We start from the raw sequence: 19,538 nt of genomic DNA, 5'->3' as shown, positions 1-19,538 counted from the left end.
CAGCTGCTGCCAAGACCAATAAGATAATGAGTTGCATCAATAAGGGCATAGATGCCCATGATGAGAACATAGTCCTACCACTTTACAAATCACTATTTAGACCACACATGGAGTACTGTGTACAGTTCTGGGCTCATGTGAACATGGCAGACATAGCAGAGCTGGAGGGGGTTCAGAGGAGAGCAACTAAAGTAATAACTGGAATGGGGGGACTACAGTACCCTGAAAGATTTTCAAAATTAGGGTTATTCACTTTAGAAAAAAGACGACTGAGAGGAGATCTAATTACTATATATAAATATATCAGGGGTCAGTACAGAGATCTCTCCCATCATCTATTTATCCCCAGGACTGTGACTGTGACAAGGGGACATCTTCTGCGTGTGGAGGAAAGAAGGTTTGTACACAAACATAGAAGAGGATTCTTTACGGTAAGAGCAGTGAGACTATGGAACTCTCTGCCTGAGGAGGTGGTGATGGTGAGTTCACTAAAAAAAAGTTCAAGAGGAGCCTGGATGTATTTCTAGAGTGTAATAATATTACAGGTTATAGTTACTAGAGAGAAGTTGTTGATCCAGGGAGTTATTCTGATTGCCTGATTGGAGTCGAGAAGGAGTTTTTTTTCCCCTAAAGTGAGGAAAATTGGCTTCTACCACACAGTTGTTGTTTTTTTGCTTTCCTCTGGATCAACTTGCAGGATAACAGGCTGAACTAGATGGACAGATGTCTCTTTTTAGCATTATAAACTATGTTACCATGTTATGAATGAGACAGGCCTGCCAGCCCGTGCCCTTCCCCGCTCATGTCACGCTCACAATTTTAGACCTGGTGTGAGCAGGGCAAAGTCGCAGATAGCGGCGCAACTGTAGTGCTGCCAGCTGCGCCAAAAATAAGCCTAGTATAGGCATTTTTCAATATAATAAATGACCCCCTATATTTTAAAAAATGCCTAAAATCGTGTAGTTTTCGCAATGGTAACTAGGCCGAATAATATGATGAGAGTTTTCAGCAGCCATTGCATTATCATTATAGGCAGAATGACAATGACAGATATCACCTAGATATAGATAACATAGCATCCACTATTCGCAGTAGGTTGCACCACAGTTTATCTACCTCCTCCTGATCTCTGCACAGGTCACAGAGCATGCCCAGAAAAATCTCCCATAAAAGTCAGTGAGGTCAGCTCCTGACCATTGCGCCTATGGCCCATGTTACTGCTCTCAAAAAATAGGAAGTCATAGTATATTTTAGGCCTAGTGGTCAGTATGAAAACTATATAGATAAGGATATGTAACATTGAAAATAAATCACCAAAAATGTTACAAAAATATGTTTAACATAAAAACCTAATATAAATAATAGGTTTTTTCCTTATGACAAATAAGCTAAACTTTAAAAATGATTCACCAGCCTTGTCAACTTACCCCAGTACTGCATAGATATAAAGTATGGTAAATAGTTAACAGTACTCTAATCAAGTGGCATTTGCAACATTTATCTTAATCTGAAGAAGGTGCCTACTGATGTCATAACCAGTGAACAGTGAGAAAATAAAAAACATGGACCCATTACCTTTGCTGCTCGGCAAATTGCCTTTTTGGCTTTGCATCTCATTATAGCGCCACCAGGTGAATGCATGTTGGCTTTGTTAGAAGGTTCAAGAACTAAAACACCAAATGTATTTTCCTCCAATACTAAAAAGAAAAGCAGCACTTAAGTAGTCAACACAATCATGTTTATCACTGCCATTGAGAATATTAATGTAGAAACTAACCTAAAGTCTGCAATTCAGCCTGGCTTTAGTATTCAGATGCTGCACCCACCCATCAAGAAGGTGATGCCATTTGGCCAGGTGTTACCCTTTGTTGCTCTATGAATATAGACTTTTATTGGAATAACTTTTTGTCCTTGTTTCAGCACGTGTAAGTGGCATCTTATACTCTCCTTGATGCATGCAGCACTTTAAAGCTATTTCTGGTGTTAAAATCCATCAGAGCCATCAGGGAGAGAGCTTGATGTATTTTACTCTTGGTAAAACAAGTACAAACATTATGCAAATAAAGACTTTTTAACCTGGCAAGACAGTTTGTGGCGGGCACCGCAGAGTGGAAGACGGATGAGGTCAGCCAAGTAGTGCACCCTTTATGTGCAAAAGAGCTAAATACTGTGATGAGCCCCAAAGCTAGCTTATGTATTTCTGTGTAAGTAACTGTTTTAGTGAACGTCTAGAACAAGACAGATGAATGTGCATAGGTGGATGATTATGTGCAAATATTTGGATGTTTAAGTACATAAATGATCGCATGGGTGGATGTGTGAGAGCAAGCACATAGGAGCAGGGGTCTTAAAGGCGTACGATCTGTACAGTTGGGCAAGGCACCACTGACCAAAACAGCTTGGCCACCCATGCTTGCACCCCAAATCCCACACTATCCCAAACTATGCAAAGACCACTGCACAGGATATTTCCTAGGATAATGGATGGGCCGTGCTATTTGGGAACTATTTGGTATAGTTATTTGGCCACTGTATGACTGTATTATGTGTGCACTATATTGTACAACATAAGGCACAGGCACCAAACTAATAAGGATGTCTGAGCAAGCACACTGAAAGGTATCTACATGTATGAGTATATTGGTGGGTGTGCAGAATCAAGTACATGAGAAGATATACCTTATAAGGGTCAACTCCCTCTGCACTTACAGTATAATGTGTGTACTCATTAGATACACTGTGAAGATCTTGAATACAGCAGTGCTAATGATTTACAGAAGTATATATATTTGCTTATGTGGAAAACTGCAATATAAATCTGTTGACAGCATTCATAAATCGTGTTTATCAATGAAAAGTGTTTTGGGGCCATTATAAATGTGGGTGAGCACAGACAGATTTCTGGTAAAAAAATGTATTCGAATCCTACCATATGAATAGACTCAATTTACACACTAACAATAAGCAAGCTGAATTATAGGTATCTACCAAATATGCCATTATTGGTGTCATCTTGCTGCTAGCTTCCATATATTTTCATGACTAAAATAGTAGTAATATAGTTATTCTCTGGCAAGAACAAATATAAGGAGTTAACCTCTTCCAGGGCTCTTCTTTACTCACCAGCTATATTACTAATGCCTGGGCAGAGATCATGAAATTCTAGGTCACCGGACAATCTTTCAACATATCGGCATAAAGCATCAGGAAAGCGGTCTGGCCAAGCTGCACGAATCACCAGTAAGTAGTGGAAGTCATCCAACGGAGATCCCTCATCACCACATGCAGGAAGACGAATAATACCGTTCTCTCTTTCACCTGGTATTTTGTGCAAAACATATGATATATTATGTACCGTTCAAATGAATCTTTTATTGTATTGGCAATTGGAGTAGAATGTATGCAAACATAAGGTTATCAGGGTCGCAAAACACATTTTCCAATACAACTTAAATTGTATAAGAAGGGGAAGAACCGTTATAGCAAAAGTATTAGGTGTATTAATGGGCATTAAACTGAACAATAACTACCAATGCCAGGAAGCTGCTGCCAAAGCAAATAAAAAGATATGGGCATATAGATTGACCTTTAAACTGTCTATACTGCTAATGAAACATTGTGTAGTGTTTGGAGCACCAGTGCATCAGAAAAACATATCTGTAAATGCTCTGAGCATCTCAATGGGATTGAATTCAGGATTTTGACTTATCCACTTGAAACTTAATTATTTTTTTTACCCATTCAAAGGCAGATTTAGTTGTGTACTTCAGATCATTGACCTGCTGCATAATCCAACTGCAATAAAACTTTAGGTCACAAACTGACAGGTGGACATTCTCCTTCAGCATTTTCTAATAAAGAATAGAATTCCTGGTTCCATTATTTATGACTAGTTGTCCAGGTCCTGCAGAAGCAAAGCAACCCCAGACAACCACACTATCAATGGGCCGCATATTCCAAGTTTGACCTCTGACTCATCAGTCCACAGAATATTATTCTAAAAGTTGTTGGTCATCTAGATGTTTTTGGCAAATTCAAGATGACCATTTTAGGTCAGTAGCATTTTGTGCCTTGCAACTCTCCAATGGATGCTATTTTCACTCAGTATCTTTCTCATTGTAGAATCATCTACACCAGGCATGCTCAACCTGAGGCCCTCTAGCTGTTGCAAAACTACAACGCCCAGCATGCCCGAACAGCCTACAGCTATAAGCCTACAGCAGGGCATTGTGGGAGTTGTAGTTTTACAACAGCTGGAGGGCCGCAGGTTGAGCATGCCTGATCTACAGTATATTGACCTTAGCTGAGGAAAGCATGGCTTGGGGTTCTTTTAGATGTCTGTCATGACTGGAGGAGTCATACATGCTCTCTTGGTGAATTTTAGTAAGCCAGTCACTGCTAGGAAAATTCACTGTTGTTCCAAGGCTTTATTTGTGGATAATGGCTCTTAGCCAATTGCTTTTCAACCCTATCTAAACTGGTAGATCTCATTTACTTTGTTCTGCATCCATATTTGAAACCATATTTGAGACCTTCTAGCTTTCCTCTTATTGCCAAACAGGTTCCACATAAGTGATGTTTAGATTCAACAGGTCTGCCAATAGTCTTGCCTGGGTGTGACTAGTGAAATGAAACGCAATCGTTAATTGAATTGGTTTATGTGGTTGATTATAGTAGCAATTACTTTTTCACACAGATCCAGGTAGGGCTGAAGAGCATGTTTAATTTATTAAATGAAATCATCATTTAAAGACATTCATTTGCATTTTATTAGGTTTTCTCTGTCTAATACTAAAAGTAGTTTGATGATCTGGAAATTTCAAGAGTGACGAATATGGAAAAATAGTAGTAATTAGGAAGGAAGCAAATACCTTTTCACAGCAAGGTATATGACAACTTAAAAAGAATCAGTTCCTGGTTGAAAGAAAACTTATAGTAATTGCTCACCTGCATGCCACATTTCATGAAATAACACTTTTTTACATTAAAATATGAGTGAAAAAGTGTGCTTTAGGTGCTAGCAATGATGTGTATACACAACGCTAACAAGAAATAATTAATTAGTATATGTGGCAAATCACTAAAAGGCCTTTGGCTTACCGAATCCAAAAAAGAGAGAAATTATTGTAATTAATTTGCTGTACACAGTATGCAAGCAGCTAAAATTGCCTGCTGGTGACAGGGTAATAAGTTATAAAATAGCATAGACAGAGGGTTACTGTACAATAGGAAGTAATCTATGCTGCTGCACATAAAACGTATCTCTATGTATGGATCCTGTGCAGAAGTTCCTTTTGAATTCAGGCAAAATACAACATAAAAAACTGTGTAGGCCTCGGTAGGAAATTGGGGGAAAGATACTGTAGGGCCCTATATAACTTAATGGGCTGTGAATTACTGTTCTATACAACCTTTAGGACAAGTGCCTACAACATAATTTTTCTGTTGGGGTTGGTCCTACTCTGAAAAGTAAAAATGCAATAATAAATAAATTAAATAAATAATATAAATTAATAAAAACAATAAAAACACAATATATTATATATTCTGTTTTTATTTATTTTATTTTTACATTTTACTTTATCCTTATCTGTTTAAAAGCAAATTTGTACATAGGAGACTGGCTGACCTGCTGCATGTGTGCTTGGCAGCTGAAGGCATCTGCGTTGGTCCCATGTTCATATGTGCCCGCATTGCTGAGAAAATTTTTTAATATATGCAAATAAGCCTCGAGGAGCAGCGGGGGGTGTTTCCAGTACACCGAGCGACTCTGCTCTCTGCAACTGCCATGCCCTCTGCACTTTCATTGACAGGGCCAGGCAGTGTAAACGTTATCGCGTCTGGAGCATCAAACTGTAAAAATCACACTCATTGGTTCTCTGCTGTTCTGTTTTGGCTCCCTGGCTCACTTCACTGGTCCTCTAGCCCCAATCTTTACATGAACGAGGTCATGTGTGCCACAGCAGCCATAGAATGGCCGCAGCAGTGACTTCTCCCCATTCAGTCACAACTGGGTCATGTGCCACTTGGTGATATGGAGCCCTTTAAGGTTTGGAACAATTTTACAGTTTTTTCTTACTCCTTGCCTTCCATTTGTTTTTTTACTTTTCAACTCACACTACACCGTTTTCAGAGTACAAGTTGTATTTTTTAATGTCCCCATTCAATTTGCCACATCTTGTATTGAAAAGTAGAAAACTATTTTGTGGATAAAAAAGAATGTAATGCTGACATATTTTTTTTTACATTTTGTTCTTAGGGCAGTCACCGTGTGCTCAAAAGTACCATATTTTCCAGACTATAAGACGCACCTATGTTTTAGATGGAGGAAAAAAAGGAAACAAAAAAAGTAAAATACAGTAATGAAAGAACTGTCCTTCAACGTTATTGGGGCACTGTAGTTGAGAACATCAGTGGATGACGCACTGTTATGGGGGATCTGTGGATGATGCACTGTTATGGAGATCTGTGGATGATGCACTGTTATGGAGATCTGTGGATGACACACTGTTATGGGGGATCTGTGGATGATGCACTGTGATGGGGGGAATCTGTGGATGGCATACTGTTATGGAGATCTGTGGATGACACACTGTTATGGGGGGAATCTGTGGATGGCATACTGTTATAGGGATCTGTGGAAGATACATAATTATCGGGGTATCTGTAGATGGCACATTGTTATCAGTTCAGTTTATTTCTAGAGAGGACCTTATGCTGCCATAACTTTGAGACCTGGGTGCTGCCATAATGTGCCCATTGAAAACAGCGGCTACATAGGCTCGGGAGCTGCAGCAGCTCTTTGCTCTGGCTGATTGCAGGGAACCCTTTTAATTACATCCATATACACATTATGGATCTATATGGCACACAGCTGTATATAGCCACAGACAACGCATGCTACTTAAGCATTTGTATTCTATGCTCATGGTCATGGTCCAGGTGGGGAAGCTGGGAAAAGCACTCTCTCCAACACCCACTCTGCATCTTTGTCCAATGGTTCTCCAGCTGCACAAGCCGAGACCAGCCACAGAAATCCTTCTACCTCGTGGCTGTGGCGATGAAGACAGAAGATATGTGAGGTACTGTATCTTTCGCGAACCAGGGGCTAAGAGCGAGGGTGTCTCCAGATTGACTCTGTCTGTGCATCGCAGACTGCCATTATCTCTATCCAGCACAGCAGGGCAGCCTGCAATGAGTATTGCAGAGACCCTGCTGTTCTGTAATGATGCAAATTGTTAAACGAGGCCAGGCTCCCGCAGACCACTGCACTAGATAAAAGCTCAGCTTCATACCATAAGATGCACTTAGCTTTTGACCCCTTCTTTGGGACAAAAAGTGCATCTTACAGTCTAGAAAATATGGTACCTTTAGCCTAGTTTCACACTAGTGCTAGGGATCTGACAGGTTGTTCCAGCAGGGCTTACTGTGCAGGTCAGTATGATCTCTCCTTCTGTAACTCGTCCTATTAGGTATGTATAGCCCTTATCATATGTACAGCGCCATGGAATGAATGGTGCTTTAATAATAATAATAATAATAATAATTACAGTGATACCAAATGTATATACTGTATATAAACATATATATATATATATGTTTTGCTACCTTTAAAAATAAAAAAAAATTCTTTGTGTCACCATATTCTAACAAAGAGCGAACCGTAGTTTTTATTGGTACGATGTTGGAGTATATATAACTTTTAAACACTTTTTATTCAATTTCGTCAGGGGGGCAGCATGATCAAAATACAGCAATTCAGGCATTTTTTTTCTGTTGCTGTGTTCGCTATACAGGATAAACACTTTCATATTTTAATAGCTTCTACATTTTTGGACATGTTAGACAATAATGTTTATTTTTTAATAGTTAATTTTAAATGTAAAGCTGGGAAGGGAAGTGATTTGAATTTTTAATATGTTTAAATTTATGGGGATTTTTAAAAACCTTTTTTTTTATCTTTCAACATGATTTGTTCAATCACATACTATAGACTGCAATGTTTTACTATTGCAAAATTACTGGAAAGTTGAGGAGTCAGAGCTGTTACACTCTGAGACATAAGTGGTGGCTGGACAATATGTTAATAAAGTCTCAGAAGTAGTCAGAGCTCTGCACCAAACTAGTTCTGGTGTTGAAGGAGTTACCGTAAGTGAGTTAGTGGGTAACCTGATGTTCATTTATGCCTGACAAAACCAGGAAGACCTTTAAACAGTTTGACCCAGTCCCTCCTGCATTTCCATTCTGAAGGATGCCACTTAAATATCTCCAGGAAAACATGATAAATGAATCCATTAGGATTGTAAAGTGGACTGGGTAGATACAGTAATTCGGAGTCCTAGGGCTCAACCTTTCCTTCATTGGGTTTTTAATGCATGGCAGATGTGTACAGGAGATGCACTGTCACACAAAGTAATTTACACATGATCATAAATGTATGTGAATGTAAAATATAAACTCTCTGTTACCATCCCGTCTTGACTGATGTGACCTTACATATGACAATGTGGAATAGGCAGATATAAAAATGGATTTAATGAGTATTAATTGTAGTTTTGTGTTCAGATTTGTTCTTGCACTTAAAGGGGTTGTTTCACTTTGGCAAATGGCATTTATTATGTAGACAGAGTTAATACAAGGCACTTACTAATGTACTGTGATTGTCCATATTGCCTCCTTTGCTAGTTTTTCATTTCCAGGTGTTACAGTCACTGCTGCAGTGCAGATAAGAGGTGGCAGTCACAGGCACTGCTGGCGCATGTGTGCCTATGCATTCTCCCACAGGGTCGGACAGGGGTGCCTAGAGCCCACCACTAAAATTTGTTCTGGGGGCCCGCTGTAAAGCGACATGCAAATATTACTTGCTCACACAGCGGCAGACGGCAGCAAGAGGCTACAAGGTGATTGATTATGGGGGTCGCTGCAGAGACTAGGAGAAGGCTGGTTCCTGGCGAAAGAGGATACTGGCTGGCCTTCTTCTATACCGAGGAGTCATCTCAGCCAGCTTCTGCATCTATACAAACTAGGGCATGTTCACGTCAGTGCAAGTCATTTTCATTGTTCTGCTTCGGGTTCTGCTTGGGGTCCATCTGGGTTCCTGCTTTTTTGGTGAAAAAAATTAAAGAAAAGGACTGCATGCAGGATTTTTTTTGTCTGCTTTTTTGGCAGCATCTGTGATAGAAGCCCCAAATGTAGCTTCCAACACAGATGTGAATATTCCTTAAACTGGGTAGTTTTCTAGATAATCAACCCATTTTTATATGAACATAGGCTGGTTGAGGTGCTGTACGCTGCCTGTCTATATGTAGTGCAGTAAGTCTACTACATCATGTGTCACTTGTGCAGAGGGTAGGGGACTAGGGGCCCACCGGTAGATTCACCTGTTCCCCTGGCTCCCATGCTTCCAGCCACCAGAGAGGCTGGAGCTTTTTCCTATAATGTGCAAACATGGATTTTATTGGAGTGCAGAGTGGTCGCTACCCCTGGAAATCAGCACTGTATAATGTGATGGAAAAATAAATCAAGCCAACAAAGGAGGCAATATTGACAATATGGACAACAAAGGAAGTAATATGGACAATCATAATACATTAGTAAGTGCCTGGTATTAACTTTGTCTACATTGTAAATGTAATTTGCTGAAGTGGTCTATGGTAAAACCCATTGCTTTTTCATTAAAATGTACCTGACATTTCAATATCTGGGCATTCTGCTCTGTACCATTTCTCCCACTCTGAAGGAGTCTCTGTAATCTGCAAGAAATAAAATATTTTCAGAAGGACCACAGACACCAATATAATAAACTAAAATGAATAGTACTGAGATACACAAACCCATGAAAGTTCTTTACTTTACCATAGGGATCTATGCTCCTGTAAGTTAAGTCCAGGAGAACTGCAGCATGTTCAGCTCCAAGTGCAAAGATACCATAAAGTATGAACCAGTACAGAACCCTTATCCTGTGTCCGAAAAAATTTAGCAAACTTTGTGGGACATGGGAAATTAAGGCACGGATCATGTGTAAAGTCCTCCTATGTCAGGTTGTCAGGTGCGTAGCAGTGTTAGTGCACCAGGGTACCATTTAAATATATGACCTATATGCATTTCTCTGACTGGGTGTTACATCACAAATATGGATGGTTTGACACAGGTACAATATTCACATCTTTCACAGGTCTGTGTCCGTGCTTAAATCCATGAAAAGGAAGATGTCCGTGATGGATCCATGTTGGGTTTGTGTGTCCGTTTTTTGCAGTCCATGTGTCATCCGTGTTTCACTGACACCGCACAGTTGAAAAAGAATTTTCAAAGCATCTCTTCCTAATGATCCGTGAAACATGGATGAAACACGGATGGCATTCGTGTTGTATTTGTGGTTTTCACAGACCCATAGATTATAATGGGCGTGATAGATCTGTGAACACGGACAAAATAGAGCTTCTTTTCTAAAAACAAGGATCTATGGACGTGGTAAAAAAACTGATGTGAATACACACATTAAGGCCTCTTGCACACTAACGTATTTTCTTTCCCTGTCTATTCCGTTTTTTTTGCGGACCGTATACGGAACTATTAATTTCAAAGGGTACGCAAAAAAAAACGGAAGGTACTCCGTGTGCATTTCGTTTCCGTATTTCCGTTCCACAAAAAAATAGAACATGTCCTATTCGTGTGTGCATTACGGACAAGGATAGTACTGTTCTATTAGGGGCCAGCTGTTCCGTTCCGCAAAATACGGAATGCACACGGATGTCATCCGTATTTTTAGCGGATCCGTTTTTTACAGACCGCAAAATACATACGGTCGTGTGCAAGAGGCCTAAAATGAATGGGTATGTGTGCTGTCCGGGTAGAACACGTACAGCACACGTTCGGGGAACAGTGACATGTGAATGAGGGTTTAGCTATATGGGGTGGATTTTCCGCAGCCAGATTTCTGAAGTAGATTTGCTGGGTTTCTGCAGCAAAATATGCAAGAAATCTGCATCTTTTACTTGAGGAGTTGTTGCAGGTTTTGCAGCAGATCTGATGCAGATTTCACAAATTGCAGTACAAATGGTAAAATCTGCAGTTGAAGTCCGCAAAATAAATCAACATACTGCAGATTTAAAATCTGAAGTAAATTTGCTCAGCAGAAAATCTGTATGAACATACCCTAAGGGTAGGTCCACATTGAGTGGTTTTTGGAGAAGGTTTTGATGCAGGTTTTCCTGTAGGTTTTTCAGCCAAAGTCAGAAATAGATTAGAAAGGAATCAAAAATATTAAGTAGGGACTCATACTTCTCCTTCCTGCTGAATCCACTTTTGGCTTTGGCTAAAAAACATGCAGGAAAATCTGCCTCAAAACCTGCTCCAAAAAATTCTATATGAACCTACCCGAAAGGTTGTTTTATACACAGCTTTTTGTGGCAGTTTTTAAGTCAACGACGAAAGTGGATCCAACAGGAAGAAGTTACATTATATTTCTCATTCCCAACCCACAGCCCACCCCACAGCTCACTGATAAAATGATCAATAATTGGTAGATCTGTATTGTTTATTATACCCTTGGTCAAATAGAAAAGCACATGGAGGCAAAGGCTCCCAGCATGTACTGTATGATCACCAATTGTCCAATGCTACAGGGCCCTGTTACTGTACTGAGCATCAGATGTCCCTGTGAATTCATGATCAGCAAAATTCTCCTGATTGCAATCAATCGTCTCCTTAATTCCATTTGATGTACAATTTGTGATCATTTGGGTCTCAAATTAACCCTCAAGGGGTCAGAGCTGATATGTTTCCATTGAAAGTTATGTTCACATTATATTTTAGTATTATGTCATAAATGTTTTACAGTAAATTCCTAGCAGTTCTATCTATAACGTTATAAGGACAAGTTCTGGCACTGTGTAAAAACTGTCATTTATTCAAGCAATGTCTCTGACATGTTACATGGCTCCTGTGTGTGGCTCCACATTTATACCAGATATTTTTCAGCTTCTTATACATTCGATAAACCTTTGCTTACAGTACCTGATTAGACAATTTCTTCAGGTGCACAGAAGTGGCAGATAATGCCACTAATTCCTCCCATGTTTCTGTAGGCAGCCAAGTGGGTGGATTCGTGTAGGTGCTAAAGCTCTCCCATATTGTTTTATTGAATGCATGACTACCTGTTCATTTTATTACAAGAGAAATACATTAAGTTGATAGAAAAAAACAAAAACAAATACTTAACTAAAAGAAAAATATTTCAGTAAAATTATAAAACATTATCTATTACATTTAATCCAACACTAATCTTCTTTGTATCCATGATGTAACTGCATCAAAGTGCTATTTTGACTGGAGTCTGTCAGTGCACTAGAAATGAGATTGTCAATCAGCACATTGTGTCGCGGCTCTATTTTTGTTAACGTAATTTAGTACAAATGAAGTGATGGCTATCACTGTTTCATTCTTTTTTCTGCAACTTTGAGGATTCTATTAAAGAGGTATGCTAGTTTTAATGATTATATTTATTTATTTAGACAACAGGGTGCCGAACAAGTTTCTAATATACCGTATTTTTCACCCTATACAACGCACCAGCCTATAAGCTTCCTCTCTTCCACCTTGGCTTTGGAATAAAAGAAAAAGTTCAAGATACACTGTTGAGTGTTTGCTGTCCTATTCTGACATCTTTACAGGCGATCCAGGCGCAGGAGGTGTGGTGTGGGTGTATTGAGCTTTATCCCACATTACCCTCATGTGGGAAGTGAGTCACTAACATTTTGGTTTTGATTTTATATTTTAATATATTATATCAATATTTGATTTAATATGAATCTATTCTGATGGTGCATGCATTTTTCTATATGTGTAAGTATTGCTACTGAACTAGTTTATATAGATTACATTATACGGGTCTCTATGATCCACTTCTTAGCTCCTAGGGATTCTGGCGCCTTCTCCTTTGGTCTTTTTTAGCGTGTTTCACGCACCACTATTCTCATGTTTCAGTTAGGCCATGGATGCATTACATAGGACTGATTCATGGGCTATACCATTCTTCTGCATATAGGGGTCAACCATCTGTGATAAGAATGGTATGCATGCAGAATTCTAAATATGTGTATATTAGAAAATTTTATAATTTCCCATTATAAAAACAAATATTTTAAAAAAAAAAACAAACTGGAATGCCCCTTTCAATAGTACAAATGAAGTGGTGCTTTTGATCTATTTTTGCAACTTTATGGATTCTATTAAACACCAAAATGTATTATTTCTATTTTGTTCAACAGAGATAATGCACAATTGAAATCAATTAAAGTGGCTTGGGCGAAGTGATATGAATCAGCAAAGAGAAGGCAGGGATGGTTTTTCATCATCCTGCCTTCCCCACTGCTCTATACACAGCACTGCCACTTTCGGTCCAGAAGTCATGTGATTGTCCAGGTCAGGAGTTTGCATGAGCTGCTGGGTCTTAGCAGACCCAGATTAACTCTGCAATGAAGTTGTACAACATCTCTGGAGGCTGAATTCCCCTGTAACTGGGGCTACTTTGTCAGTCCCTAATACAGTGAAATCAGAAGTATTTTATTTTTTGCCTTTTTCATGTAATGTTCAATGTCACCAAAGGTTTTGTATCACCAACTGGGCTGCACAAAATGGAAAAAATACCTGAAAAATACAAAATTTACAAAAAATTTATAAAATAATAAAATAAAAAAACAGCACATTCCACACTGCAGCTTCTAGCCCAGCCCCAGCTACCATAATCCTAACCTATACATCCCATATATCAAAATCACCATTATGGAAAAGGAACATAATAAAACCTCTTTTTAGTTACACAATGCGCTATTAACAACAAAAAAAAATTGGAAAATACTATTTTTCTTTTAAAAAAATCAAAACAAAAAAATGCTAAAATAATAATGACATAAAAATAAATCCCCATGGATCACTGAAAAATGGAGTAAAAATTATTTGTACAACCAATCCAAAAAGTTATGGCTTTCACAGATGCACAGGAAGTGCATTATAAGGCCTGGGCTTGATTCTGTTAAAAACCCATCCAGGATTTAAAATAAAATAAAAACATTAAAAAGCAGTATGTGTTATGTGTGTTTGTTTACTACTTTTTAATATGTTTTAACCATGGATATTTAAAGGGGTTGTCCGGGTTCACAGCAGAACCCGTGCATAAGCTCCCCTTCACTCATTTACCATGTATGAATGGAGCATTGGAGCATTTCTAGCTCTGATGTTCCCTCTTGCCCTGCGCTGCATAGAGCTGGACAAGGGCTGTTTGTTTATTGCCAGTGACTTACCATTTTCTTCTCTCAGTATGCTAGGCAGAAGGGACTAGCAGTGACCCCGATGACGTCACCGGCATTAATGGGCGGTCTTTAGAGCTGCCCTACCCAATCTAAAGACTGCCCATTTGTGCAGAAGTCTCCACCTAGCATGTCCATGTGAAGCCCAGTTCATCAACGGTAGTAAGGAAAAATCCCTTGTGCAAGTCAGGGCAAGGTGGTGCACTGGAGCAAGAAATGCTCTTATGCAACACTCATACATGGTAAATGAGTGAAGGGGAGCTTATGTCCGGGTTTAGCTTTGAACTAAGACAACCCCTTCATTAAACATAACATTTATATATAATAAATGAATAAACTGTACCTTTTGAGAAGAAAGCAAGCTCTTCCTCTGTTATGACTTTATTATTCTCTATGTGTTCTGTATAGAGAAAAAGAAGGGCACATGCCTGGACACAATGCTCAGGGAGAAGACTCCTGCACAAAAAATAAAATCCCACAATTATATACAGATAGTCAATTCTATATTTACAAAAAAAGGAACAACACATGCATCTAGATCAGGGGTGTACAGCCTACCATTTTGTGTGGCCCCCAATCATCTGTTAACAAACATGTATGTCTGTGTCTTGTGGCTGCTCACGTGTATTTTTCATGTATTCTCCCATTAGATGGGAGCCCTGTAACTGTAACTAGACATTAATGGTATATACTGTGTGTTCAATATGCCATAAATACAGTATTTCAGTTGTTAACGCCCCTTTAAATTTGATTTTCGGTCCTTGATGTTAGTTCATTCTGACAATGTGGCCCCCTCCCAGAAAACATTGTGCACCCCTGGTCCAGATGGTGGCATTGAAAATGGTAAGTCACACCAGTGGTGTGTGTCTCATAATAAATAAATACAAATAAATAAAATTATGTAAACTTTTGCAGGCCAATATTGTTTGCTTCTCCTTTAGGTTCAAGGGCAGCAAGGTCTTCAGGTTGGATTCATCTCTCTGTTTTGTGAAAGGTCTGCCCAGTTTACATTGATTATGGATCATAGAATCTCAAAATCATCGTCAATGGAACAAAATACTATGGGGTAATTTATTAACGCTCCAGTTTTCATAAAAAATGTTTAACCTTTTGCCCTTTTACACTGTTCTCACCACAAAAGTGTTTGGGAGGGGCAGGGCCTACATATTCAAAAAAAAATGTAAAACTACTTATGCCATTTTTCTGAAGGAAGTTACACATCCTCCTAGTTGGCAAGGTTGTCAGATTTTGGCTCATAGACCTACTGAGATGCGTCAAAATTATTAATAAAGTACTGTATTAATAAATTTGGCACCTCTCACACCACCACAAAGTAGATCAACATTGGAATTATAAATGCCTATATTTATAAATTCACCACTTTCCTTTCTTTGTAATATAAAATATCTTTACTTGAGATGTAAGGTACAGTATTAGTATGAAAACAGCTCAGCAAGTATTTTCAAGCTTGAAATTGCTATGATAAGTAGCTTGCTGTTTCATCTACTGTCATATTTCATCAATAATAGAAGTTGACTGAATGCATTAGAAACAAGAAAAGCTTAAATGCAATTCTCATTTAACATAAAAGCTGAGTATATAATTGCTTATGTACCAAGGACCAATGATTGTAATTAGAGATGAGCGAATTTCATATTTTGAAATTCGTTCAGACTTCATTTGGTGGTAAAAGGTGAACTGCATTATGGATTCCGTTACTACGGACCATAACGTAATTCCATGATGGCATGCATAACAGAATGTCTTTAGAGGCATTGCGTTATTCATTCCTTCATAATAGAAGTCTATGGGCTGCAAAACGGATCCGTCCCATATGTAGGGGAGTCCTCTCCTTCATAACAGAAACGGGATCCGTTTTGCAGCCCATAGACTACTATTATGACGGAATGAGAAACGGAATTCCATCTTAAGGCATTCCATCATAGAACTGCATTTTGGACTGCAAAACGGATCCGTCCCGTATGTAGGGGGAGTCCTCTCCTGCATAACGGAAATGGGATCCGTTTTGCAGCCCATAGACTTCTATTATGACAGAATGAGTAACGGAATTCCATCGTAAGGCATTCCATCATAGAACTGCATTATGGTCCGTGGTAACGAAATCCATAACGCAATTCACCTTTTACCACCAAACGAAGTGTGAACGAATTTCATAAGAGGAAATTTGCTCATCTCTAATTGTAACAGAAGGGAACTGGAGAGACATATGCACTGTATTTCAGAAACCAAGGTTGCCCAGGGATGTAAAAATACCGACAACCTGAAAAATAATTGCCACCAGTCAATAGGTTGGAACCGTTGGATATAATATATGTATGTCAAAACTTATGGAAACCTGCGAACGTTGGAATAGAGCTTATATCTTAAGCTGAAAATACATATCAGGGAAAAAACCAAGCCATAAGAAGGAAATAACTACCTGTAGAACTGGAGACGGGTACACAAAAGTCTCTGCTGCACTGAAAGTTCACAAGAGCACAGGAGTCTCCATAATCCTTAAATGAAAGAAGTATGGAAGAACCCAAACTATTCCTAGATCTGGTCTCCCCACCAAATGAATTGAGGGAGAAGGGCCTTGGTAAGAGAGGTGACCAAAGACCCTATGGTCAATCTAGTTGAGCTCCAGAGATCCTGTGTGGAGATGGGAGAACCTTCCAAAAAGTCAATCATCACAGCAGCACTCACTAATCTAGGCTCTACAGAAGAGTGTCCAGAAAAAAGCCTCTCCACAGTAAAAGACACTTGAGTGCCTACTTGGTGTTTGCCAAAAAGCATGTGAGAAACAAGATTCCTTGGTCTGCTGAAACCAATAATTAACTTTTTGTCCTCAATTCTCCATGTGAGGAGGAAAAAGACACTACTGATCAGCTGCCCAATACCATCCCTACAGTGAGGCATGGCCGTGGCAGCATCATGCTGTGGGGATGTTTTTCAGCAGCTGGGACAGGAAGACTCACATCATACCCAAGAAGACTGAAGGCTGTAATTGCGGTAAGTACTAAGTAAAGGGTCTCAATACTTATATCAATGCAATATTTAAGTTTTTCTTCTCAATAAATTAGCAAGGATTTCAAACATTGGGGGACATTTATCAAAACTGGTGTAAAGGACAAATGGCTTAGTTGACCATATCAACCAGTCAGTTTCCACCTTTCATTTTGCTATAGACAACAGTTTTTTTTAAAACCAAGTTTGATAAATCTCTCCCATACTTTTTCTACTTTGTCATTATGGGATATTCAGAGTAGAATGATAGGGGAATTTTTATTTTATTTTTAACGTAATTGTTAAAATTGCTTGTTTTTAACATTAGAGGTTTTACTGTTAGTCACCATGTGATAATAAGGAAGGACCTGTTAGCGTTAGCACAGCAAAAAACATAATATAGCAGGAATTTAATAAATACATGTAAGCAATGATGTCTAACATGTGAGTAATTTTTGACATTATTAATTTTTTTTACAATGTGCTCAAGGCAGGAGGCCTTCACTGTCACTCACTGCCCCAAATTAAGAGTAAGGGAATTTTTGGGTGTAAGTAGAAAGTGGTGTGTCACTGGTATGTACTGTCACTGACTAAGAATTGTTGTTAATAAGATTTATTATTTAATATATGTTCTACAATGTGTAACAAATATGTTTCCAGTTGAGGACTAATTTATGTTATACTGTCTGTTTTTACTATTTACTCTAATACTATAAGCACAATTTTGGAGATGAAGTTCATTTGAAAATTATTATTCCCCTCTTGAGTGCTATATAAAAGAGTGCATAAAAAATGAATCTCATTTTAAGTCCCACATGCGTCATAAGTAGAATGTATGTTTGGCTTTTACAAATATAATGTGCACTTCAGCTAAATGCTAGGAAACCACATAATGTTCACTAACCAGACTTATCACATTGGACTCATAGAATTATGATTTAATGCCCTGAAGCAAACATTCACTAGAGAGACAGGTGTTATTATCTAAATAATTCCAGTAAGGCATAATAGTGATTTTGTATCTCCCAGGATTTGAAGAACAATCTGGTTTGTATAACAGTTTACAGTAATAAGTGACTGCTGGACTATTTATGCCTTATTTTTCTATAGCCACCCTGACCATGTGAAACAATAAAGGGATACATATTACCAGGGATATAATACACATATGTTGTAATCTAAATCCAGCAGAGAGAGCCAGATTAGAGATGAGATTAGAGATTAGAGATGAGTAAATGTGTTGAAATTCGTTTCATGTCCGATTTATCTAATTCAGGGATGACCAACCTGCGGCCCTCCAGCTGTTGCAAAACTACAACTCCCAGCATGCCTGGACAGCCTACAGCTATCAACCTACAGCAGGGCATGGTGGGAGTTGCAGTTTTACAACAGCTGGAGGGCCACAGGTTGAGCATCCCTGATCTAATTTGTCTAAACGTGCCCTAATTGATTGTACACAAATCAAATATGCTCCAAATTAATCTCTTAGGACTCAGAGGTCTCCCGGGGTCTTTTACAACTCTTTGTTTTCTCTTTTTAAAACTTTTTAAATAATTTTTGCTCCCCCCTCACCCAGCCCTTTTCAGCTCTTAAATGCTTTGACAACAATGGTACATAATATCAGAGTGACACTGATATAAATAAATAAATAAATAAATAAATATATATATATATATATATATCAGGGGCATTGCTAGGTTAAAAGAGTCGGGGCCTAGGCCCCTAATGTTTGTTCCCAGGCTCGAATGTACTGCCTGCCAGATAGATACAACTGTATTGCCATCCTCAGGACGGCAATACAATTGAATCTAATGCCCTGCAAAAGATGAAGGACCTGTGATGACATCACGGGTAATGTGACCAGTTCTAGGATGGCTCAGCAGTGAAGAGAAGTCCTGGGAAGAAGCTGAGGTGAGGTCTGCTACATGAGGAGAGGTAAGTGAAGGGGTAGATTACTCAGTGTGAAAGACAGATCAATGTTGGGAGTTGCAGTTATTTAATTGGGACTGTATGTTAGGGCTGAAAAGAGGGAAGTTATTTACATGGGACTGAAAGTTGAGGGGGTGATGTTATTTACATGGGACTATATGTTGAATGTGGCTGTGGCAGGAATTGATATTATTTACATGGGACTGAATGTTGGGGGGTAATGTTATTAACATGGGACTGCATGTTGGAGTTGGCTGGGGAGGGGGTGATTAAATTTACATGGGACTGTATGTTAAA

General features: G+C 38.8%; 1 protein-coding gene across 1 annotated transcript in view; it reads right to left on the bottom strand.

Moving 5' to 3' along the window:
• Nucleotides 1–19,538, bottom strand: part of LOC122931526 (dynein beta chain, flagellar outer arm-like) — a 466,905-nt gene that overhangs the window by 126,258 nt on the left and 321,109 nt on the right. The window contains exons 81-85 of the mRNA XM_044285594.1: nt 14,650–14,762; nt 12,016–12,155; nt 9,686–9,752; nt 3,124–3,318; nt 1,576–1,697 (exon numbers count right to left, since the gene is read on the bottom strand). Of these exons, the coding sequence (XP_044141529.1) occupies nt 1,576–1,697; nt 3,124–3,318; nt 9,686–9,752; nt 12,016–12,155; nt 14,650–14,762 (637 nt within the window). The remainder of the gene's footprint in view (nt 1–1,575; nt 1,698–3,123; nt 3,319–9,685; nt 9,753–12,015; nt 12,156–14,649; nt 14,763–19,538) is intronic.

Source organism: Bufo gargarizans, chromosome 3 (assembly GCF_014858855.1).
Source record: "Bufo gargarizans isolate SCDJY-AF-19 chromosome 3, ASM1485885v1, whole genome shotgun sequence".
Lineage (NCBI taxonomy): Eukaryota > Metazoa > Chordata > Amphibia > Anura > Bufonidae > Bufo > Bufo gargarizans.
This window is presented reverse-complemented; position numbering and strand designations above follow the sequence as displayed.